Source organism: Heterodontus francisci, chromosome 4 (assembly GCF_036365525.1).
Source record: "Heterodontus francisci isolate sHetFra1 chromosome 4, sHetFra1.hap1, whole genome shotgun sequence".
In the NCBI taxonomy this organism is placed as follows: Eukaryota; Metazoa; Chordata; class Chondrichthyes; order Heterodontiformes; family Heterodontidae; genus Heterodontus; species Heterodontus francisci.
In genome coordinates, this window is record NC_090374.1 from 109,201,029 (window position 1) to 109,225,751 (window position 24,723).

The window sequence follows — 24,723 nt, forward strand, 5'->3', positions numbered from 1 at the left end:
TGAGGTAGACAGATTTTTGATCTGCAAGGGAGTAAAGGGTTATGGAGCGCAGGCAGGAAAGTGGAGTTAAGGCCGCAATCTGATCAGCCATGATCTTACTGAATGGCAGAGCAGGCTCCTGCTCCTATTTCATATATTCTTGTGTTCCAGCAGGTCTGGGCTGATCCAGTCCCACAGAGTCTCGTACAACTCAGCCGGTAAACCGTCACTTCCGGGAGTTTTACTAATGTCAAAGAGTCTGACGACCTTTGTCAGCTCGTCCATCTGTTTTAGTGCTAGTCTATTGACAAGGTGCTGGCATGGCCAAGCTTCTGGAGGAGCAGAACAAATCAGACAACAAGTTCTGTATTTCCACTTTGCTGCTTCTGTGCAGAAGCCAGAGATTGCTGTCTAATTTACTCAATAATGACGGTGAGCGGTGATAGCCTCGCTGTTATTTCTATTGCAAGATCCAGGCCATTATAATCAAAGTCTAGGATCACAAATGGTACAATGGTGCAAACCATCCCACTCCTCTCATGACTTATAGTTGTGTCTTAAGATTTCTCATCCATTATGATGTTAGCAGTGGAAGTATGAATATTGACAATCAAAAAAATCAGATAATTTTGGATAGGTGAACTACAGAAGCAATGCTACCGAATTTTTTAAAAAATCCACCATTTGAATGCCTACGTAACCCACTCAAGTTTCTTCTTCTGGTTTATCTTGTGATCTCAGTTCTTCAAATGTTTAACACCTTTATAATATTCATAGCATGTCCTATTCATCTGAAAGATGCAGTGAAATAAAAGCCAGTCCCATATGATGAAAAAGCACTTCAGTTGAATTCACATAATTCTTTTTATTCTTTTCATGGGATGTGGGCATTGCTGCTAAGGCCAACATTTGTTGCCCATCCCTTTTGCCCTTGATAACTGAGTGGCTTGCTCGGCCATTTCAGAGGGCAGTTGAGAGTCAACCACATTGCTATGGGTCTGGAGTCACGTGTAGACCAGACCAGGTAAGGACAGCAGATTTCTTTCCCTAAAGGACATTAGTGAACCAGATGGGTTTTTGTGACAATCGATGATAGTTTCATGGCACCATTACTGAGACTAACTTTCAATTCCAGATTTGTATTAATTAACTGAATTTAAATTCCACCAGCTGCCATGGTGGGATTTGAACCGTGTACCTGGGATATTAGCTTGGGCCTCTGGATTACTAGCTCAGTGATATTACCACAATACCACTGTCTCCCCTATTGTCTCACTTGCAACAGACTGTTATCTGTCATTAACCATCAATACCCAAAGCCAAACAAACACATCTTATCAGACATTAAATTCCACTGCATGTTTTATATACAGAAACTCAGATTAGGGTGTGATTCATGGACAAACAAATTTTGGAATTTGCGATGGTGCTACCTGACCATATAATGGGGACAATTTTCATCTCCCTATTACCCTGTTTGCACTCAAAAATGGGACAGTAGCAGACCCAAAATGGAGCGGTTGTTACCCCACTGCTTTGACATCCCTTGTAATTTTTGGGAGGGCTTGAATCCTGGAAGCTAGAACTTTCATCAGAAACAAACAAGAGCCTCATGCATGCATGCAAAGAGGGGGAAACTGATGCCATTTAGAACCCAACAGTATTTTTGTCTCTATCAACCTGACTACTGCCATTACCTGTTCCTGTCCACCAAACATTGAGCAATACAAGTCAGGAGGCAGCCATTTCCAGTATTACTTAAAGGGATCCTCAGCTGCTTTTTGAAAGTGCTAACACCCACTCTTTCCCTGTAGCCTTTTTTAAACAAGAAAAGATAAACATTTGAAGCAGAAGAAGGTAGAGGGCTATGGGGAGAGAGTGGAGCAACTTGTAAGAAGGGTCACTGACCCGAAACGTTAACTCTACTTCTCTTTCCACAGATGCTGCCAGACCTGCTGAGTGAATCCAGCATTTCTTGTTTTTGTTTCAGGAATGCTACTACTGGACTAAGGCTGACTTCAACTTTAGCAAGATTACAGAAGCGTAATTTTATGTAGCAAAGTCTGAATAGTTAAGTTAGATTTCAGCACAGTTTATAAAGAGCTTAAACACCAAAATTGCTGTACTCTCTCACTCATTTTCCCCCTCCCTCACTCATTCGCTCCTTCTCTCTCCATCTCTCATGCTCACATAACTTTATGTACCAGTTTACATAGCAGTTTTTGGCTCAACACACACCATGGAATTAATTTATTTTGTTCTTTGGCCTTTTTATTAAGGTCAATTTCACAGTTTCAGAGATTACAACAATGCATATGATGCCGGATCAAATTCAAGTGCTCATTTATAACATTTAGTATAAATTTACTATATGCATTATAATGCCATCAAAAATAATAATTTGTGTCAGGTACCAGTTCAGATTCCTGTATGGTGCTTTGCTAAAAATTCACAAGTGAAGGCTGCAATGTCCTTAAAGTCAGAAACAAATAGCATATACATTTGAATATTATTAAGTTCTTCATGGCATTTTTTGGCATTGCTCTTCACCTTTTTTTATTGTTATAGGTGAATATATTGACAATGCAGGAATTTGTCACACCTGTCATATCTATTGTGATAAGTGTTTCGGCCCAAGCAAAGATGAGTGCATCACTTGTGCTGCTCCAAGGTGAGTTTTTTTGATGTTATTCCCAAGTTTCTGCCTGTTTTATTATGTAGTTAACACACTACAGCCAAGTTTAATCCAGATAAAAAGCAAAATACCGCAGAGGCTGGAAATCTGAAATAAAGACAGGAAATGCAGGAAACACTTAGCATCTGTGGAGAGAGAAACAGAGTTAATGTTTCAGGTTGATGACCTTTCATCAGAACTGCAAGAAGATAAAGATTTAAAAGTTTAAAAGCAAGTACAGAGGCAGGGAAAAGTGTGGGGGGTTGGAGGGTGGGGGCGTGGGTGGGTGCGGATGTGGTGGGGGAATGAAAGGACAAACTGAAGTCCTGTGATATGGTGGAGGTCAGGAACAAACAAATGACAAAAAGGGCCATGGTAAAAGTTTGTAACGTGCCTAATCAAAAGATTAAATGCTGTTTCTCGAGCTTTTGTTGAGTTTCATTGGAACAGTATTGGAGGCTGAGTGACAGAGTGGGATGGAGAATTAAAGCAGCAACCGAGCGGAAACTCAGTGTCACATTTGCAAACTGAACAGAGATGTTCTACAAAGCAATCACCCAATCTGCGTTTGGTCTCCCCAGTATAGAGGAGACTGAATTGTGAGCAATGAATACAGTATAGTAAGTTGAAAGAAGCATATGTAAATTGCTGTTTCAGCAGGAAGGAGTGCTTGGGGCCCTGGATGATGGGAAGGGGGGAGTTGAAACCACAGATGTTGCAGCTCCTTCACTTGTATGGAAAGGTGCCATGGGAAAGGAAACGGGTTGGAGATGATGAAAGAATAGATCAGGGTGTAATGGTGGGAATGATCCTTTCAAGATACTAATAGGGGAGGGGAGGGGAGGGGAAGATGTATTTGGTGGTAGCATCATACTGGAGGTGGTAGAAATGACGGAAGATGATCTGATGAATACGGAGGCAGGTTGGATGGAAGGTTCGGACAAGGGGATCCCTATCATGGCCCTGGCAGGGGCAGGAGGGGATAAGAGCAGAAGTCTGGGAAACAGAACAGACATGATCAAGGAACTCCTCGACCACAGTGGAGGAAAATCTTCAGTTCAGGATAAAGGAAGACATGTCAGAAGCACAATTATCAAAGGTGGCATTGTCAGAGCAGATATGACAAGAGATGGAAAAACTGGGAGAATGGAATAGCGTCCTTACAAGAACACAAGAAATAGGAGCAGAAATAGACTATATGGTCCATCAAGCCTGCTCTGCCATTCAATACAATCATGGCTGATCTTGGGCTTCAATTCCACTTTCCTGCCTGCTCCCCATATCCCTTGATTCCCTGCGAGACCAAAAATCTATCTATCTGAGCCTTAAGTATAGTCATTGATGGAGCATTTACAATCCTCTGGGGCCTAGCATTCCAAAGATTCACAACCCCTTTGAGTGAAGTAATTTCTCCTCATCTCACTCCTGGATGATTGACCCTTATCCTCAGACTGTGCCCCTGTGTTCTAGATTCCCTGACCAGTGGGAACAATCGCTCAGCTTCTACCCTATCAAGCCCTTTCAGAATCTTGAATGTCTCAATTAGATCGCCTCTCATTCTTCAAAACTCCAGAGAATATAGGCCCAATTTACTCAGCCTCTCATCATAGGACAACCCCCTCATCCCAGGGACCAATCTAATAAATCTTCGCTGCACTACCTCCAGTGCAAGTATATCTTTTCATAAATGTGGAGACCAAAACTGCACACAGTATTCTAGGTGCAGTCTCACCAAAGCCCTGTAGAATTTTAGTAAGACTTCTTTAGTCCTGTCCACCAATCCCCTTGCAACAAAGGCCAACACGCCATTTGCCTTCCTAATAGCTTGCATGTTAACTTTTTGCCTTCCTTGTATGAGTACCCCCAAGTCTCTCTGAACATCAACACTTAGCAGTTTCACACCTTTTAAAAAAAAATTCTGCTTTTCTATTTTTAAGACCAAAGTGAACAACTTCACACTTCCCTACATTATACTCCATTTGCCATCTTGTTGCCCACTCACTTTACCTGTCTATATCTCTTTGCAGCCTCTCTACATCCTCCCCACAGCTTACCTTTCCACCGAGCTTTGTATCATCAGCAACTTAGGTACATTACTCTCTGTCTCTTCATCCAAGTCATTAATATAGGTTGTAAATAACTGAGGCCTCAGCACTAATCCTTGCCGCACCCCACTATTCACTGCCTGCCAACTTGAAAATGCCCCATTTATGCTCACTCCCTGCTTCCTGTCTGTTAACCAATCCTCTATTCACGCTAATATATTGCCCCCAACACCATGAGCCCTTAGTTGCCTATTAATCTTTTATGTGGCACCTTATCAGATGCCTTTTGAAAATCCAGGTATACTACATCTACTGGTTCCCCTTTATCTACCCTACTAGTTACATCCTCAAAAAACTCTAATATCTTTGTCAAATAGGATCTCCCTTTAGTGAAGCCATGTTGAATTGTCCTAATCATACTATGCTTTTCCAAGTGCAATGTTAAGACTTCCTTAATAATAGTTTCCAGCATCTTCCCAATAACTGGTCTGTAGTTCTCTGTTTTCTCTCTAGCTCCTTTCTTGAAAAGCGGCGCAACATTTGCCAACTTACAATCTGACAGGACCATTCCTGAATTTAATGAATTCTGGAAAATCATAGCCAGCGCATTCACTATCTCTGCAGCTATCTCTTTTAGAACCCTAGGATGTAAGCCATCTGGTCCCGGGGACTTGTCAGATTTTAGTCCCTCAAGTTTCTCCAATACTTTATCTTGACTGATATCAATATCCTTAATTTCCTCACTCTTTTTAGCCTTGTGTTATTGCCTATTTCTGGTATGAAACTTGTGTCTTCTACTGTGAAGACAGACACAAAATATTTGTTCAATGCTTCTGCCATTTCCTCATTCCCCATGATGATTTCTCCTGTCTCTGCCTCTAAGGGACCAATGTTCACTTTAGCTACTCTCTTCCTTTTTATGTACTTATAAAAGCTCTTACAATCTGTTTTTTATATTGCTGGCTAGTTTACTCTCATATTCTATTTTTTCCCTTTTTATCAACTTTTTGGTGGCCCTTTGCTGGTTTCTAAAACACTCCCGATCCTCAGACTTGCTACTATTTTTTGTAAGCCTCTTCTTTTAGTCTAATACTCTCCTTAACTTCCTGAGTGAGCCATGGATGGATCTTTCTGGACAAGTTTTTGTTTTTGAACAGAATGTACTTTGGTTGAACACTTTGAATTGTTTTTTTAAATGTTTCTCACTATTCATTTACTGCCATACCTTCCAGTCTATTTACCCAATTAACCTTAGCCAGGTCGTCCCTCATACCTTCGTAATTGGCTTTGTTTAACTTTAAGATTCTTGTTTGTGATTGAAATGTGTCACTTTAAACTTAACATAAGTTTCAATGGTATTTTGATCACTATTTCCCAGTGGATCTTTCACTACAACATTGCTTACTAACCCTGCTTCATTACACAATACGAGATCTAATATAGCTTTATCCCTAGTTGGTTCTACAATGTATTGCTCTAAGAAACTGTCACAAAAGCATTTCACAAATTCATCTTCTAGACCACTGTTGCTAATTTGATTGTCCCAGTCTATATGCAGATTAACATCCCCCACAACTAATATATTACCTTTTTTATATGCGCCAATAATTTCCTGTTTAATGTTCTGTCCTATAATATAACTACTGTTAGGAGGCCTGTTAATTACTCCCTCTAATGTTTTCTGACTCCCGCTATTCCTAATTTCCACCCAAACTGATTCGACCTCATGATCTTCTGAGGCCAGATCCCTTCTTATTAATGTTCTTATGCCATCCTTTACTCTCAGGGCTATCCCTCCTCCTTTGCCATTCTGTCTGTCTGCCCAAAATATTGTGTACCCTGGAACATCTATTTCCGAACCTTGATCTCCTTGTAACCATGTCTCGGTAATGGCAATTAGATCTAGATCATTTACCTCTATTCATGCCACAAGTTCATCTTTCTTATTACAGATGCTTTGTGCATTCAGATAAAGGAACTTCAATTTAATTTTTTTTACCTTCTTTTACATGAGTCATCAAGGTAGTTGTGGGAGTCAATGGCTTATAATAGTTATTGGTGGGCCACCTATCCCAAAAATGGAGATTCGGGGGTCATGGAAGGGAAGGGATCAGAGATGGATCATGTGAAAGTACAGGAGGGGTAGAAGTTTATGAAATTTTTCAGATCATTGTGAGGGTAGGAAGCACATCAGTACAATCATCAAAAAATGTGAGGGAAGAGACCTGAGTAAGACTGGAACAAAGAATACTCCCATAATAAAGCAGGCATAGGTTCCATATTGGTTCCCACAGTGACACCTTTTATTTGGAGGAAGTGAGTGGAATTAAAGGAAAAATTGTTCAATGTAAAAACAAGTTCAGCCAGGCAGAGAAGGATGATGTTGGATGGGGACTGGATGGGCCTCCATTCAATGATTACACAATGAATTACTATAAACTATACTGGTGCCAAAGTTAACACATTTAATTAAAGGAACTATAGGGTAGACTCTTGCAGTATGCTGTTTTCCAGTCAACCTTTTAGACTGGCATTAAACTTAATTAACCTATTCAAATTAATTTAAATTGCAGATAAGGGTGGCGCAATGGTTAGCACTGCAGCCTCACAGCTCCAGTGACCTGGGTTCGGTTCTGGGTACTGCCTGTGCAGAGTTTGCAAGTTCTCCCTGTGACCGCGTGGGTTTCCGCCGGGTGCTCAGGTTTCCTCCCACAGCCAAAGACTTGCAGGTTGATAGGTAAATTGGCCATTGTAAATTGCCCCTAGTGTAGGTAGGCGGTAGGAGAATTGTGGGGATGTGGTAGGGAATATGGGATTAATGTAGGATTAGTATAAATGGGTGGTTGATGGTCAGCACAGACTCAGTGGGCCAAAGGGCCTGTTTCAATGCTGTATCTCTTTATGACTCTGTAAAGTATTCTTCACATAATTTCCCATTCTTTCGGATTGCAGTGTGCGTTCCACCATCAAAGGATGGGAAGGGAAGTTGAGTTTTTGCGTGTCAGCCGTTTTTGCCTCTGAGCCAGTAGGTTGTAGATTCAAGTCCCACTCCAGAGACTTAAACACAAAAATCCAGGCTGACATTCTAGTGCATCACTGAGGGAGTACTACTGCGTTGTTGGAGGTACCGTCTTTCAGATAAGACATTAAACCTCTGTCCTTTGTCAGGTAGACATATAAGATCCCATGGCACTATTTCGAAGAAGAGCAGGAGAGTTATCGCTGGTATCCTGGCCAATGTTTATCCCTCAATCACTATCACAAAAATCAGATTATCTTGTCATTATCACATTGTTTTTGTGGGAGGCTGCTGGGCACAAATTGGCTGCCATTTCCTGCATTACCACAAAGGGAAAGAAAAATTTGGATACGGCCTTAATTTTTCTCCTGTAAGTTATTCACCCCTCTGTAATTGGGGAGAATTACTCAATGAACATAGGAGTTTCTCAGTCCAGAAATGCAAAATGTAAATGCCCATCCATTGTGATTTGATGACAAATGACTCACCTTTCTTGTCCTCAGGCTTTTTGACAATGGACATTGTGTCATGAACTGCCCCACTGATAAGTTTGCCATGAATGGCCAGTGTTACCCATGTCATCACACCTGCAAGGAATGTACAGGGGGTGAACCTAATGACTGCACATCATGTGATAAAGGTAGGACCATAGTAAATGTAACAATAAATCACAATGAACCTCTTTCTTAATGCACATATATGCATTGTACCATCAATGGCAATGATACTATAAGAAGATGCTGTACTGAGTACACTTTCTATTTTGGATCAAAATGTTAGCTGTGCACAGCCACTAATGCTAAACAACAACAACTTATATTTATATAGCACCTTTAACATAATAAAACATTCCAAGGTGCTTTACAGGAGTATTATAAAATGAAATATGACACCAAGCCACAAAACGACATATTAGGTCAGATGACCAAAAGCTTCATCAGAAAGGTAAGGTTTAAGGAGTGTCTTAAAGGAGAAAAGTGAGGTGGAGAGGTATAGGGAGGGAATTCCAGAGCCTAGGGCCTAGTCGACTGAAGGCGCAGCTACCAATGATGGAGCAATTAAAATCAGGGATGCAGAAGAGGCCAGAATATCTAGCAGATATCTAGGAGGGTTGTGCGGGTGGAGGAGATTACAGAGATACGGAGAGGTGAAGCTATGGAGGGATTTGAAAACAAGGATGAGAATTTTAAAATCAGGACGCTGCTTGACTGGGAGCCAGTGTAGGTCAGTGGGAACAGAACTTGGTGAAAGTTAAAACACAGGCAGCAGAGTTTTGGATGACCTCAAGTTTACGGAGAGTGGAATGTGGAAAGCCAGCCAGGAGTACATTGGAATAGTCAAGTTTCGCGTAATAAAGGCATGAATGAGAGTTTCAGCAGCAAATGAGCTGAGAGAGGGGTGAAGTCGGATGATGTTATGGAGGTCAAAATATGCAGTCTTAGTGATGACGTCGGCAACTCATCTCCGGGTCAAATGTGACACCAAGACTGCAAACAGACTGTCTTAATCTCAGACTGTTGCCAGGGAGAGGGATGGAGTTGGTAGCTATTGAATGGAGTTTGGAGCAGGGACTCAAAATAACGGCTTCAGTCTTCCCAATATTTAATTGGAGGAAATTTCTGCTCATCCAGTACTGGATGTCGGCTAAGCAGTCTGACAATTTAGCAACAGTGCAGGAGTTGACAGAAGTGGTGGTGAGGTAGAGCTGAGTGTTGTCAACATACATGTGAAAACTGGATCGCAATCTCACAAGTGATCCATGGTGCTATTTCTATCACTAATTTGAATCCAAACTATGCAGCTCACTTCTCATTAATCACAGTTTTTTACTTATATAAATGAAAAATACAAGCTTTGGAAGCGTTTTGTTTAGGTTATGTCATTAGTAATGAGTTGTAGTACTTAAAGTGCGTTCCAGAATGGCCCTGATTCGTAGTAAACGGTGGTTTTGTATTCTACAAAGTTGTTTTTACTTAAAAACTGGAATGCTGTTCCAGAACATTCCAGTCAAATGTAACCACTGCCAAGCTGTGACCTAGCATTTCTCATATACGCAGGGCTTCCGAAGCTTGTATGCACACTAGGGAATCACTGCCTCTCTCTTCCACCCTAACACCCATGATATCTGAGTGCAGACATCAACATTGTAGATATAGCCATATGTGCCAATTCCTGTTCTCTAGATCAGCAAAAATAAAATGGCAACAAACAATGCTCTGAATCCCCTGATTGTTTTTCCTGCTATACTGAGAAAATTGTAAAATAAGTTTGTTCTGCAAAGTCCTTTCACCCATTCTACAAACCATCACCACAACCTCTTCAAATATTGTCAACACTCTGATCTCCTATGGTCCATTGCTGTTTTGTGTGCTTATTAATTGGGCGGCACAGTGGCGCAGTGGTTAGCACTGCAGCCTCACAGCTCCAGCGACCCGGGTTCAATTCTGGGTACTGCCTGTGTGGAGTTTGCAAGTTCTCCCTGTGTCTGCATGGGTTTCCTCTGGGTGCTCCGGTTTCCTCCCACATGCCAAAGACTTGCAGGTTGATAGGTAAATTGGCCATTATAAATTGCCCCTAGTATAGGTAGGTGGTAGGGAAATATAGGGACAGGTGGGGATGTGGTAGGAATATGGGATTAGTGTAGGATTAGTATAAATGGGTGGTTGATGGTCGGCACAGACTCGGTGGGCCGAAGGACCTGTTTCAGTGCTGTATCTCTAAAATAAAAAAATAATTAAAAGCTAGATTTTGCTTGCTTACTTCTTGGGACCATGGCATTCTGCCACTGATGGACATAGGGATCATTTTAGAAGTCTGCATTCCTTGCAGTGACCCTCAGTGGGAATTGAATACAAAAGTAGGGAGGTTATGCTTCAGTTATACAGGGCATTGTTCAGACCACATCTGGAGTACTGTGTAGGAAGGATGTAAATGCGTTGGAAGCAGTTCAGAGAAGGTTTACTAGACTAATAACTGGAATGTGCAGATTGTCTTATGAGGAAAGGTTGGGCAGGCTAGGCTTGTATATTCGCTGGAGTTTAGAAGAGTAAGAGGTGACTTGATTGAAACATCTAAGATCCTGAGGGGTCTTGACAGGGTGGATGTGGAAAGGATGTTTCTCCTTGTGGGAGAATCTAGAATTAAGGGTCACTGTTTAAAACTAAGGGGTCATCCATTTAAGAAATGAGGAGAAATTCTTTCTCTCAGAAGGTCGTGAGTCTTTGGAACTCACTTCCCCAAAAGGCAGTGGAAGCAGAGTCTTTAAATATTTTTAAGGCAGACATAGATAGATTCTTGATGAGCAAGGAGTTGAAAGGTTATTAGGGGGAGGGGGGAATATGGAGTTGAGGTTAAAATCAGATCAGCCATGATCTTGTTGAAAAGCAGAAAGGGCCAAGTGGCCTACTCCTGCTCCTAATTCATATGTACATATGTAAATGCTGTTGTGTGCGAAATTCATTTGCCTCGATTTCTGGCCTTCAATTTGCAGCATGCCCGCAACTGTTCTGTTTGAGGTGGGCAAGACACAAAATTGGTCGACCCACCTCAGCTGCATGATTTCAGCACCACTACCTGCACCTCCAGTGCTGGTCTCTTCTCAAGGCTGCTCTACACACAGCAGGAAGCATCAGCAGCCTTGCTACAGACCATGGACCATGTGGTACAGGCAACCTGCTTTTTCTTAAAGTCAAGCTGACTCCTAAAGGGTAGGTGAAGAAAAAAGATTGCTGCAATGGAAATTGTAGAAAACGGAACACCAGGGCACACAGATGGATCCGCACTGACAGATTCGGCGCTGGAGGCATTAGTGGTGCAGGCGGGTTGGAGAAGAGATGCCATAATCCCGCGGTGGAGGTGGGGGGCCAGGAGACGCTCAAGTACAGCCTTCAGAAGGGAGCAGGTGGCCAGGAAGTTCAATTCTGGAGTTTGGACCCGAGGACCTGGCAGTGCCACCAGAGGTCTAATGATCTCATGTAGATGGTCAACGGCAGTGAATGCATCATCACATGATATCTCATACCCACCGTATCACCAGCCCCTTGCTGCTTAATGCACCAGACTCCCATCACTCGCTGCCCAGCACTCACGCCTAACATCCAAATACTCCACCTTGCCCTCACACACCTACCAATACTGCCAGCCATACACCCATCTCTTACAGCCTTCACATACTTTCAGCTATTCAGCTATGGCAGGCAAATCATCCAAACACAGTGCCACACAATCAGTGACATGCTGCCCTCTCTCCTGCAGGACAAGGTGGCACACAATAGAAGGGAAGAGGGCAGAGCCAGTCAGGGACAAGGACGCCTCCATCTCCTGATTTCTATAGTGGAGATGATTCTCAGTATCATGGTGAATGCTGCGATGGGGCCCACAGCATCTAATGTCACTGAGAATATTGAGTATGACAGCATCTTCCTGCCATAGCCCCTTCTTAACTCCCAACAAACCCTCATCCTAGTATCTGGCATGATGAGAAAGCTGTCAATAGTGTGACCATGTCCTCTTGCTTCCCACCCCAGCCCTCTTCCCTGACACCAACCTTCCCCTTCTGTGTTCCTCCTTTCAGACATTCAAGAACTGCCACCTGCACAGCCACAGCAGCCTAAGGAGGAAGGGAGAGAGCAACGGCACAGCACCAATGAAGAAGCCCCATTGCTTAATCTGATTTTCGCAGCTACCAGTTCAGACACTGTATCATCTGCAAGAGCCTATTCAACATCTACAAGGCACAAGTCAGGAGTGTGATAGAATACTCTCCACTTGCCTGGATGAGTGCGGCTCCAATAACACCAAGGAAACTCAACACCAACCAGGACAAAACAGCCCACTTGATCAGCACCCCATCCACCACCTTCAACATTCACTCCCTCCACCATCGACGCACAGTGGCAGCAGAGTGTACCATCTACAAGATGCACTGCAGCAACACACCATGCCTCCTTCGACAGCACCTTCCAAACCCACGACCTCTTCCACTGAGAAGGACAAGGGCAGCAGACGTGTGGGAACACCACTACCTGCAAGTTCCCCTCCAAGCCACACCATCCTGACTTGGAAATATCACTTTTCCTTCACTGTCACTGGTTCAAAATCTTAGAACTCCCTCGCTAACAGCACTGTGGGTGTATCCGCCGCAGGTGGACTGCGGCGGTTCAGGAAAGCAGCTCACTATCACCTTCTCAAGGGCAATTAGGGATGGGCAACAAATACTGATCTTGCCAGCGACACCCACATCCCATGAAACTAATAAAAAAAAAAGAAACTATGCAAATGAATTTCGCAGCCTCTGTGTTTGGCAACTAATCAGTTGTTTAAAGGTTCATATTATTAACAAGAAACTTCATGTCAAATTTTATTGTAAAATTTAAAGACAGTATTTCTATTTCATGCAAATTTTGACTGAAGAGAAATGAATGTGCCTTTCACATTTTTCACATCTTCTCAGATAAATTTAGGAACAACCGTTACTTTTTCAAAGGAGAATGCACAGAGGATTGCCCCACATTTCACTACCCTGCTGCAGATAAAACTTGCAGTCCATGTTCCAGTAACTGCAAAGTATGCACCAGTGACAAATACTGTGTAAAGTGTTCCTTGGGCTACTACCCTGCCTCTGAAGGATGCCAGCTGCTAAAATGTGGAGAAGGTAAGAAGTAAGCAGATTCTTCATGGACTGCATGGATTTATAGCTGTGTCCTATGTGATAAATTGAAGAACTACATCAACTGCAACTACAAAGACATATTGCTTTTTGGAAATTCATGATATATATATACAGCATGTAAATAAAAAAGAACTTGAATATATCATCTGCTTCAGCACTTTTCAGATAGCAAACATGCATGTGCATCTTGTGGAGCTTTTAATCATTTTAAAAAAGCAAATTGACTTACATGAAAATTTATCTAGTATCAAAGAATGATCTGAGTGAGAATTTATAATGATGAACTTTATTGAAAGATATCCCCCTTTTGTTAAAACTGATGATCATGACATCAACGTCGGCAAAGTCGTGATCAAAAATGTCTCTTGCTCTCAGTGCCTCTCAATCGGGCAAGGGAGGGGAGGAGGGAAGGATTTGATGAACATAAAAAAGAGAAGTAACTGGTTTCTGCTATTCATCATTACAATTATCTTTCATTATCCTACTGGAGCGCATAGATGTGTGGCATTTGGTGCAGAGAGGATTAGACTCGGCAGTGATGCTCCTATCATTGAATAGTCCATTGGCACGCATTGTTAAACTTAAATGTCACTGATGAAATCCTGTCGTGCCCCCAGACTTATGCCATGCATCTGCAATAGAAAGAGGTTAAAGTGGGAAAAATTGGGAGGGGGGAGACAATTTTTAATAGATGACAGTTGATAAGAAATTTGCACTGATACCAACATCTCTTGATTAGCAAAAGATGCTACAAATGAACTACTGACCTGACTCCCAACTGCCTTCATTAAGGGTTTAGTTGCTCATGCTCTATTGAATGTGCATAAATGGACTGATGCATATAATTAATTGAGCTCTCCCTTGCATATACAGCTTTATATTCAAATTAACTACTGTATTTATTAGCTGAAAGGGATTTCTAATTTTTTTTATAGGCCAGACAATAAAAATGAACAGCAAAGTAGCTGTGACCTAAAAGTTGTCTTACAGGGAAGAATATATAATTTATGAGGTGTAGCTCTCAATGTTTGCATACCTTACATGTAAAGCCTCATTTAAAATTGTATGCACCCCGCATATTGCAAATGTATGCACCATTGAGAGGGACATTGCTCAGTAAATAGAATTACATTTTTCTGAAAATAAACATAGATGATCAGTTAAGGGCAGATACAAAACGTGGATAGTCCGTTATCCCAGGATTTTCATCTCTAAAAGGCTTATCTATACCTCTGCCTTAGCTCATCTTCTGCCGAAATATTCATCCAGGCTTTTGTTACTTCCGGAATTGACGATTTCAATGCTCTCCTGACTGGCCTCTCATCTTCCACCCTCCATAAACTTGAGTTCAGGCAAAACTCTGCTGCCTATCTTGCACCAAGTTCTGTTCACTTATCACCCCTGTGCTTGCTGACCTACATTGGCTCCCAGTCCCCAAATGCCTCAATTTTTAAATTCTCATTATCATGTTCAGATCCCTCCATGGCCATAGTCCCTCCCATCTTTGTAATACCCTGCAGCCCTACAATGCTCTGAGACCTTTTGTGTGTCTCCAATTCTAGACGTGTGCTTCACTATTGTTAGCCATGCCTTTGGTTGCCAAGGTTCTAAGCTCTGGAATTCCCACTCTAAACCTCTCCATCTCTGTCCTCCTTTAAGACCTATCTTTCTGCCTAACATTTGGTCAAATGTTCTAATCTCTCCTCCTTTGGCTCGGTGTCAATCTTTTTGTCTTATTACACTTCTGTGAATTGCTTTGAGATGGTTTACTATGTTAAAGGTGCTACATATATGCAAAATTATTGGTGGTATATTTAAAATATTTTCTCAAGATATTTCAATGGGGATCATCTTGAGAAGGGAAACTCAAATCCAAGCTAATCTTGGAAAAATAAACAGGAAATGTGGAAAATGCGCAATAGGTTATTTAGCATCTGAAAGAGAAGGATGGGTTAACTTTATAGGTGAGATCCTTCATCAAAGCTCCGTGCCAGGGCTGGAGAGGCCTCTGATAGAACTAAAAATAATTAAATCATGGGGGGATGTATTAAAAGTTATGTTCTCTGGTCCAGGCAGACACAGGAAAATATCTTTTTCCCCCCTTCGGCACCAAATCAATTATTGCGGTGCAACCTCATGCTGCAACAACTGATTTGTTGGTCCAAGGGTTCTTCCTGGGCTGTTACCTGACACACTTGCTTTGCTCTGTGCCATGCATTGGGAGTGGGAATTCCTGTTCTTGTGATTCTGTCATCACACCCTCCTCAAATAACCTAGATTCCTCTGCTCAATCCAACTATCACCCTGTCTACAACCTCATTTTCCTCCCCTAAGTTCTCAACCATACCATTACAACCCACCTTTTGTAACATTCACTCTTCAGTTAATCTAGTTTCCACCTCACCCACAGTTCCAAGATTTCCCTAGTCAAAGTCATTGTCTTGACTCCTTAATTGTGATGTACAATTGCTTAACTGAATCAAATCCTGAATGAATAAGTTCTTTCTTTAACTTAATATTGACAAGAACAACATTTTCCTGTTTGGCTGCAACCTGTAACTCCATACCTAAGCATCCACGGAATGAAATTAATGGAGCAGAAAGAAACACTTTCTGTTGCAGTGCCTTCAGCTATTTTGGACCAGCACTCTGGAACACTTTCCTGAAGCCCTCTGCTTTGCTGCTTCTCTCATTTCTTCCATCTTGTTTGGCCTTGAGCTGACCCAGAAAGTTACCAGCCACAACACTAGGTACTTCCACCTCCACAAGATCAGCCACCTCCACCCTTACCTCACTGCCAATGCATCACTTATTTGTCACCTTAGTCCAGTAATGTCCTTGCTGGTTTACAAAGTTCTCTCCTTCACAGGTCAGACCATACTTAGTGTACTGTGTACTATTGTGAGGGAAGAAATTTGCTCCTGTAGCTCATGCAGAAAGCGGCCTATGGTGCTGCCTGTCGCTGGGGAATCAAGTTAAGTCTGCTTAGAGCTGCCAGAAATGGTGCCATGTGAACTAATTTCTCCTTCTGGGTCTCCACACAATAAAAAGCAGTGCAGAATGTGCAAAAAAACAGTTACAAGGATATTATCAGGACAGAGAGATCACAGCTATTGGGAAAGATTGAACAGGTTGGGTTTTTTTCCTTTAGAAATGAAAAGACTTAGGGTGACCTGATAGAGGTCTATAACATTATGAATGACATGGAAAGAGTAGATGTGGAGAAAATGTTTCCACATTTTGGAAAATTCAAAACTAGGGGCCATAAACACAAGATAGTTACTGATAAATCTAATAGGAAATAAGGAGAAATGTCTTTACTCAGTGAGTGGTTACATTGTGGAACTCGCCAGCACAAGAAGTGGTTGCGGCAAAAAGCTTAGATGCTTTCACAGAAAACTTGACAAGTACATGAGAAAAAGGAAATAGAAAGATATGGTGAAAGGCTGAGATGAGGTTGATAAAATGGGGTAAAAAAAGAACAGACTAGTTGAGCTGCATGGCCTTTTTCTGTGCTGTATATTCTGTATAATTCACAAATTGTATCTCATCCAAAACTCTGTTTAATTCCACACTTGTTCCCCTATCATCTCTGTACATGGGATATTTCATTACATCACAGTGCAAATTTAAGTTGTTTTGAAAATTCTGCCAGATCAAAAGTTCAATTCTACAGTGTGGAGCTTAGAATGTACTCTGGCAGCAAAGTGAAAGCATCATAGAGAAACTGCCAGATAGGACTGAAGTAGTGAAGGAGAGAATGTCTGGGAATCTGAGAGAAGGGAAGAGTATCCTGTGAGCAGGGAAGAGTGGACAAGTGTCTTGGTGTAAGTGAAAGGGATGTTCAAGTAAGTTTTAGAGAAGTACGGGTAGGTCAGTCTGTCGAATGTGGATAAACCCAAATGTTACTTTTGTAAAAAAAAAAAATCTTTTTTAGAGTTAAAAATCAATTGATTGAGAAATTAATCAGAATACACCATTTTGATATAAAATTCAGTTGGTACTGGGAGGGCAAGGGTAATATTTAGCAAGATTGTGTACGTTTAAGGATTTACTGCCCACAGCCCTGCAAACATTCAAATATGCTAAAGGTTAAGATTCTGGCTCTTACCAGACAGTTTATCCTGTGCCCAACACAAAACCTAATTTCCAGAAGCAACTCCACATCTCCTATGAATTGATGAAAGACCTCGTGCTAAACATTTATGGATAATGGGTACCTTCTGTGTTTTGAATCCATTTTGATCATTTACAAGATACTTTCTCCTTCATTTAGTTTCCTTGTTATTTCCACTAATTGTGGACTTTTGCCGGGCATCCTACACAGTCGTTAATGAGCTTGTTAACTGCTCATTCAGGAAACAGAATTGAATTTCATTTCCATGGGTCAGGTTCAACAGACCCTCAGAACAACAACTTGGAGGAGGAGGCAGTGACATAGCGGGGAGTGATCAGCTACGTCCGGACAGAGGCAAAAGGCAGTAAAAATGATTAACTTGCATTTATATGGTGCCTTTAATGACCACTGGAATTCTCAACGCACTTTACAGCCAATGAAGTAACACTGGCAAGTCTATCGGCATATGGAGAAAGAGAAGGAAAGGACAGGCTAGCATTTAAACTGCAGACCCTTTTTATGGCCAGCATTCCTTATCTCTCCTTCTTTGGCTTAGTGTTTAATTTTCCTGATGCCTCTGTTTAGGAGGTCCCTCTATTCTAAAGGTATGATGTAAATGGAAGCTTTTGTCACTGTTAGAACTGACTGGATCTGCACCTGAGATGTTATCCTGTCTTTCCCTTTGGGGAGGTATATTGACCTTCTGTGCAATAGTAGCACTCACCATTTTCGTGCTGAATTCCCATTTTTGCACTTTTTTCATGTCATCCAAGAAGTTGTGCTCAGTGATGAGAAGTAGCCTTCATATCTGTGAGCTCTTGACAGGGGCTTTTTTTTTTTGAGGGGTGTTGGGTGGGGTAGCATCATGCAACCTGCATAGTCTAATGCCAACAACAGAAGGGCACAAGAGAAAATAGTATCCAGCTTGGCCTGACCAGTGATAAGGAGCTGCATTTTCCGGAGCAGAAGCAGACCCCTAACAGCAGGACTGCGGGAATAAGGAAAGAGGGGCAGGAAAGCTCCAGCTTCTGACCCAGACACAATCTTCACCATAATACCCCATTGTTCTGCCAACCCTCACTTCGCATTTTCCGAAGTCTCGCCAGCATAACATGGCAACACAAGTCAGCCCAGTGCAACAACTTTCGAAGTGCTTTAATGGCCTAGCAGTAACCTTTCTATACATTATAAACACCTGAGTGACCCATAAAGTGAAATCACAGATAAGGTGGCATCAGCGGATGGCCACTCCTACCAGGTGCTACCCCTACAGCAGAGGATGTGGTGGAGGTAGACTGCTCACCCATGCCTGTCTGGGCCTGATATGCCTGTAGCGGCCGTCCTCATCATGGTGATGTCGGGGTGGGGGGGTGGGCACCTCCAAAGGCTGTTGCACTAGCAAAGATGCAGGGCAGCCTCAGTCACAAAGCGTGGCTCCACAGATGCTTCATCCATTGGATGGACCATGGGGACAGATGATGATGATGATGGAGCCCTGTGAGGGGTGGCCTCCTCATCACCATCTGTCGCCATCTCAGCCCTTTCATGGCGCCCTTGATGCCTGGAGGGGAGCACCAGCTGGGGCACAGCTGACATGCATTCCATGCCTCTCTGCACCATTAGCGTCACTGGCTGGTCAATGCTATAGTCTGTGGCATGCATCCTCTGCATGTCAGTGTGCTGTTCCTGCATCCACTCTGAGTGATACCGCATATGGCTGTCCATGAGGTTGGCCACTCTTTCAATGGAGGAGCTCATGTGTTCAAATTAATGAGTATTGTGGAACACATGAGATGAATGGACTCCTCCATTCTCAACCCAACACTCTGCAGTGCCTCAGGTAACTCCAACATGTGGGCACACATCACACGCTGGTTCTCCAGGTAGAGCTGCCTGTTTCGTGACTCACAAGGCACTGCATCTCTGCCCTGTTGAGCACTGAGGAGGACAGGCTACAGCCAACTCTGCCTCCCCCAAATCCTCCAGCTCTGAAGTGATGTGTGATTCATCCTGTGCCACTGTTTCTCCTAATGTTCTCGGACCCAACAAGGTCAAGTGTCTGCGCTTGTGAAGGGTGTGCTATTAAGATGTGATGGTGCAGCCTCCAAGGTGTTTTTCTCCTCTGAGTGCTCGGGGACTTGTTCCCTGTGCATGGACAGCTGGCCCTCTGTAGCTGACCTTGTAGGAGACATAAGAGAAGATAGTGAGGAGAGATCAATACACTCAACCGATGCTTCTGCTGCTTAAGATAATTGGATGACAGCTTCTGCAGTGAAAGTTGGTTGCATGGGAAGCAATGGCATGCATCCCCTGAATCTGGAGATGTTGAGAAATCTTCACCCTCTCTGTGGCAGACCTCATTTCTCTGTCCCCTGCATCCCTGTGGCTGGACACTCTGGTCACACCAAGCACATGCTCCTTGAACTGTGTCAGAATCGCGAACTGTGCCTGTTCATCACAGACGTGTTCTCTCGGTCTCTTAAGCGTTCATCTCCCTTTTGTCCTGCAAGGTGAAGAATGATGCCATTAGCACAAGGCCCTCCTCCCTCTCCACTTGCAGCCTGTCATTCGCAGATGACATTACAGACTGCACTCCAGCCTCCTGACTTGCAGCTCTAGGATTCTGACATGCTTATGGTGATGGGTCAGTAGGCACCACAACCCAACCCTCTCCCATGGTGAGTATGTGCCCTCAGGATGTTCCTCTCTTTTGTCAGTCTGGTAACTGCTGTCGGGGTGGCATAACATCTGTGTCTCTCTCGCCACTCACCTTGCCAGACATAATAACGTCATTGAAGCATTTCCGGCACTGCTCCCAGGTCCTCCTCACCACTGCTCTGCTGCTGACCTTGTGTGCCATCTCCAGCCATGCCCTCTTAATTAGTCTTGGAGGCCTCCTGTTCCTGCTGTCAGGGAAGAGAATGTTCCTATGTGCACTCACTGCCTCGAGCAGAACCTCCAACAAATCATCAGAAAATCGGGGGTGGGGTGGAGGATTGGGGGGCTGGTGGGGGGGGGGGGGGGCTACCTTGGCACAGGGGTCCACCCTGCTCACTGCCCTCTATTCTGGTTGTGGCTCCATTTTGTGAACGAATGGCAGCTTTAGCAATCACTGCCACTCGCCCTTTAAATCAGGCCCGCTTCGGTCTTAGTTCCGTCTCCCTCCCACGTCGGCGAATGTGACTCTTGCCCAATTAAGCAATTTTGATACAGAAATTGCAGCATGCGTGTGTCTTTATGTTGACATGGGGTTAGGACCCAGAAGTCATCACGACATCGGGGTCCCGAACTGGGAATTGAAGTCCCGCCCGAAAGCTGCAAAAACCTTGCAGGCAGGTCTGTGCGAAGTGAACAATGAGTGCTCTCCCTTTGCTGCTAACCACAAAATCCAGACCATTAATTTAAATGGGGTGGGGGGGCGTGGGGAAGACAGGTTTAATTTAGTCTCCTAGTACCAGGTTATGCTGGTGTGTGTCTCGCTCTCTCTGCCATTGGCAATATCTAAAGTACTTCTGTGTCATGAGACTACATAAGATGGTCATTGTTCATTTTAAGGCTCTATTCCAACAAAATGACGTAAATGTAACTGTGTGCATAACTATTACAGTAAGATGCACTGGGTTAGTAATTATGTAGATGCCTTACCTAAAAGTACTAAACTATACTAGTAATTCACAATATTTCAAGCTCCCTTTATTATTATAATTTTAATTTGCACTGTCAGCGATCAAATTAACTTTATTTATGAGAGTTGCCACTTGTTTAAGTTTTGAGTTGGTGTTCTTGAAATTTAAAAAAGCATAAACCAGACATGATAATTTATGATTTAAAATAATATCTATTTTTCTCACTTAATTCTATGTTTTATAAAGTGGACACATTTATTACTAAGGTTTTTCCAATAAGTTTTAATCAGCAGTTAAGAAAACCAGAATTGAAATCCCAATTCCATTCCCTGCTTCAGCCTGTCTTGCTCATTTTGAATTTAATCTTACCCCCTTCCTCAACCCTGTCCTGTCCAGATTGGATTTAATCCCTATCTGTGCCTGAGCCCTGTCGTGACTACATTCAGATTCAGAATTGGCAATTAATAGCATCTCTAGACTTAATGCCTGTATTAATGTACAGACAGTCAATCTGAAAGTGATATAAAAAGTGGTACACTTTATCAGAATCATTAAAAATTAAAAATCAGGGAAGTCTCATTTATCTTGTGATATATATTTCATACTTATGTTAGCATAAACCTGTATTTACAATCCACAGATGAAATTGAAGATCTTGACTTTGAAGACTGTGTGCAGTGTGCAGAAGGATGTGAGAAATGCATATTAGGTAAGGTGTTACATAAAATTAATCAGAAACTACAACATGGTAACAGGCTATTTGGCCCAACCCGTTAATGTTGGTGTTGATCCTCCATGTAAGCAGTAGGACTAATCCCATATATCTGTACCATTCCCATATCCATTTAACTGATCCATCTATTGGCTTTCACTGTGTCTGACTCATTACTAAAACTTCTGCTGGTAGGAAAATAGTCTACCCATTTCAGAGTCTACTCCTTTTAAGCAGATGATATTTAATGTGCTGATTATTGAAGTGTACTAAGTTTTAAATGTCAGAACTTGCATTCATTTTCTGTTATAGAAATCAAGGCCAGAATTTTACATTGGGCGGGAGCACCCCCGCCCCACCGCCCACCAGCCAAAAAGTTGGGGGCGAACCCGCCTCCGCCAAGCCTGGGGAACCACACCAGGATTTTACACTCCCCAGGCCCTTAATTGGACTTGGGCGGGACTTCCTGCCTCTCTGAGGAAGTCCCGCCTCCAAGAGCTGTCGGCTAATCAACAGGCCAGCAGCTCTCAGTCCCAGCAGCGCCACCAGGTGATGTGGTCACTGCTGGGACTGCACTCAGCCACAACAGGATCGTGGACGCCGGCCCCAGAAGAAAGGTAAGTTTTTGGGACTTTGGGGTGACAATCGGCCGGGCCCTGGCGAGGCAAGGTGGGGGGGGGGCGGTGTCGGTTGGGAGGGGGGCTGACTTTATTTCAGTGGGAGTGGTTGGGCTTCGGGGTGCCCATTCAGGAGGGCCACCCCAGCCCACAAGGAGGCCGCCAGGTAAAACCTAGCAGCATTCTGGAGGCCTGAGACGCCCGCCAGCCACTTGTACAATACCAGCAGGAGGAGGCCCTTAAGTGGCAGTTAATTGGTCACTTAAGGGCCTTGACTGGCCTGGGGCGGGTGGGCTGTTTCTTGCCACTGCCACCCCTGGCAAAATTGCAGCGGTGGCGGGAAGGCATTGGGAACGGCCCCACGCCTGGCCTCCCACTCAATTTTACAGTCCCCCCCCCTCCCCCTGCCACCAGCCCACTCCTCTGGCCTAAATGTGCCAAACTGATGTATAGTATTACAATTAAGTGTCACACATTCAGTGCAGTCTTAAGCAACAGGTTAATTGTCATCATCATTCTTACTTTACAAATAGAAATCAGGTTATTTTTCATCGAAATGTGTTAATCTAACACTTCATTCTTCCTCTAATAATTGACCTACATAAATATAAATATCACATTATAGACCTTTTTAAAATTTTAAAGTTATTCTAGATTGTTCTTTGTTGTAAGTTAAAAGAACAAGTTTTTTAAATGAATTAGTTTTATTTTGTTACCCCCTTTAAATAAAAAAGCAGAAAATGCAATGATGAAAAATAATGTGACTGAATCTTTAGCTGTGCGGTACACTTACAGTACAGAATGGTATTCCTGCATATTCCTAAATAACATGGCCTGGATATGTGGATAAAAGGTTATTTCACACAGGCGTGCAACATATTACAGTCAGCTAGTCAATTATTTTGTTGGAAAAGTTCCTAATAGTCATTAGATTAAGTACATGCATTATTTAGCCAAGTCAGGAGTTCTTGGAGTCATTGTAAACCCCCTATTAAAAACATGTCACAGTATTTCAGAATGGATGTATCATAACTGTTCTCTCACGTCCCAACAGCAGCTCTTTGTTCAAACTGCTGCATTCCTGTTCAAATCAACGTGCTTATTAATTTTGCGTGTTCTAATGGAACCTGTCAGAGATGGTCCACAGTCAGATACCTTGCATTTTCTTTTAACACATGTATCAGTAGGAGAACTGCTGATTGGTTGATTTTAAATCAGTAAGAATCTTTCTGAAATTTGCAGTTCTTTATTCTTTCTGTATTTTTACGCTGAAGGTATTGACTATTGCTGAGGAAGGATTCCACAGATATCAGTTGCTTTTCCGTATCTCATCCAAGTGCCCATTCCGCAGAAGTGAACGTTGTAAGTGAGTGTCAGGCTATTTGCTCATGGCAGTATCAAAGCTGAGCCTAATCCTGTTCTCACCTGATACCCACTCTCACGCTTGCTAGCAGGAGTCACGGTTCAGAGAACAGGAGTAGCAATCATAGCTGAATGATTCTCTCCTTCCCTAGAACCCGGGGAATTGAAGCAATTTTAGTGTCCTTGCACCCCTAATTGAGATGAGTTAATTCAGCAAAGACTTTCCTGGCCTGTACAGCTCAGGCCAGCACTGGGCAACTGGACGATCAGGCAGAATGCTGCAATATTTTTTCTCTATGCTTCTTTTTGCTGCAAACTGGATTATAGAAAAATGTCCAAAAGATCAATGGGATCTGCACTCTCAGGAAATGCATCCCAGGAATTCAGTCCATGATTTCTTGCCCATTAAAATTGATGGACAGAAAATCACAGGCTATATGCCTGCTATTTCCTGAGGTACATACCTTGGGTGTGCTGCTACGGATCACCAAATCATCCTTCATGTCTCCTCATGTGCTCTTTGCAATACATATTGACATCTGATCATATCCATGATCAAAATTAGGTATAGATTTGTTCGTCTGGGACAGTAAGACTATCAGTGCAGTAGATATCATTCAAATTATTTTGAATATAACCTATTACAAGATATTAAAGAAAATAAACATTTGTATTTATATTGCGCCTTTCATGACCTCAAAGTTTCCCAAAGTGCTTTACATCCAATGAAGTATTTTTTGAATGATTGTTGCTGTTGTGATGTGGGGAAACATGGCAGACAACTTGTGCACAGCCATGTGATAATGACCAATTTGTTTTTGGTGTTGTTGGTTGAGGGATAAATATTGGTCAACACATTGGATAGAACTCCCCTACTCTTCTTCAAAATAGTGTTTTAGGA

The 24,723-nt window shown here is 42.7% G+C and overlaps 1 protein-coding gene across 2 annotated transcripts in view; it reads left to right on the forward strand.

Moving 5' to 3' along the window:
• Positions 1–24,723, forward strand: part of pcsk5b (proprotein convertase subtilisin/kexin type 5b) — a 503,063-nt gene that overhangs the window by 401,084 nt on the left and 77,256 nt on the right. For both annotated transcript variants that reach the window (XM_068029979.1, XM_068029980.1), the window contains exons 21-24: positions 2,548–2,650; positions 8,221–8,357; positions 13,170–13,370; positions 21,772–21,840. In XM_068029979.1, coding sequence (XP_067886080.1) covers positions 2,548–2,650; positions 8,221–8,357; positions 13,170–13,370; positions 21,772–21,840 — 510 coding nt within the window. The remainder of the gene's footprint in view (positions 1–2,547; positions 2,651–8,220; positions 8,358–13,169; positions 13,371–21,771; positions 21,841–24,723) is intronic.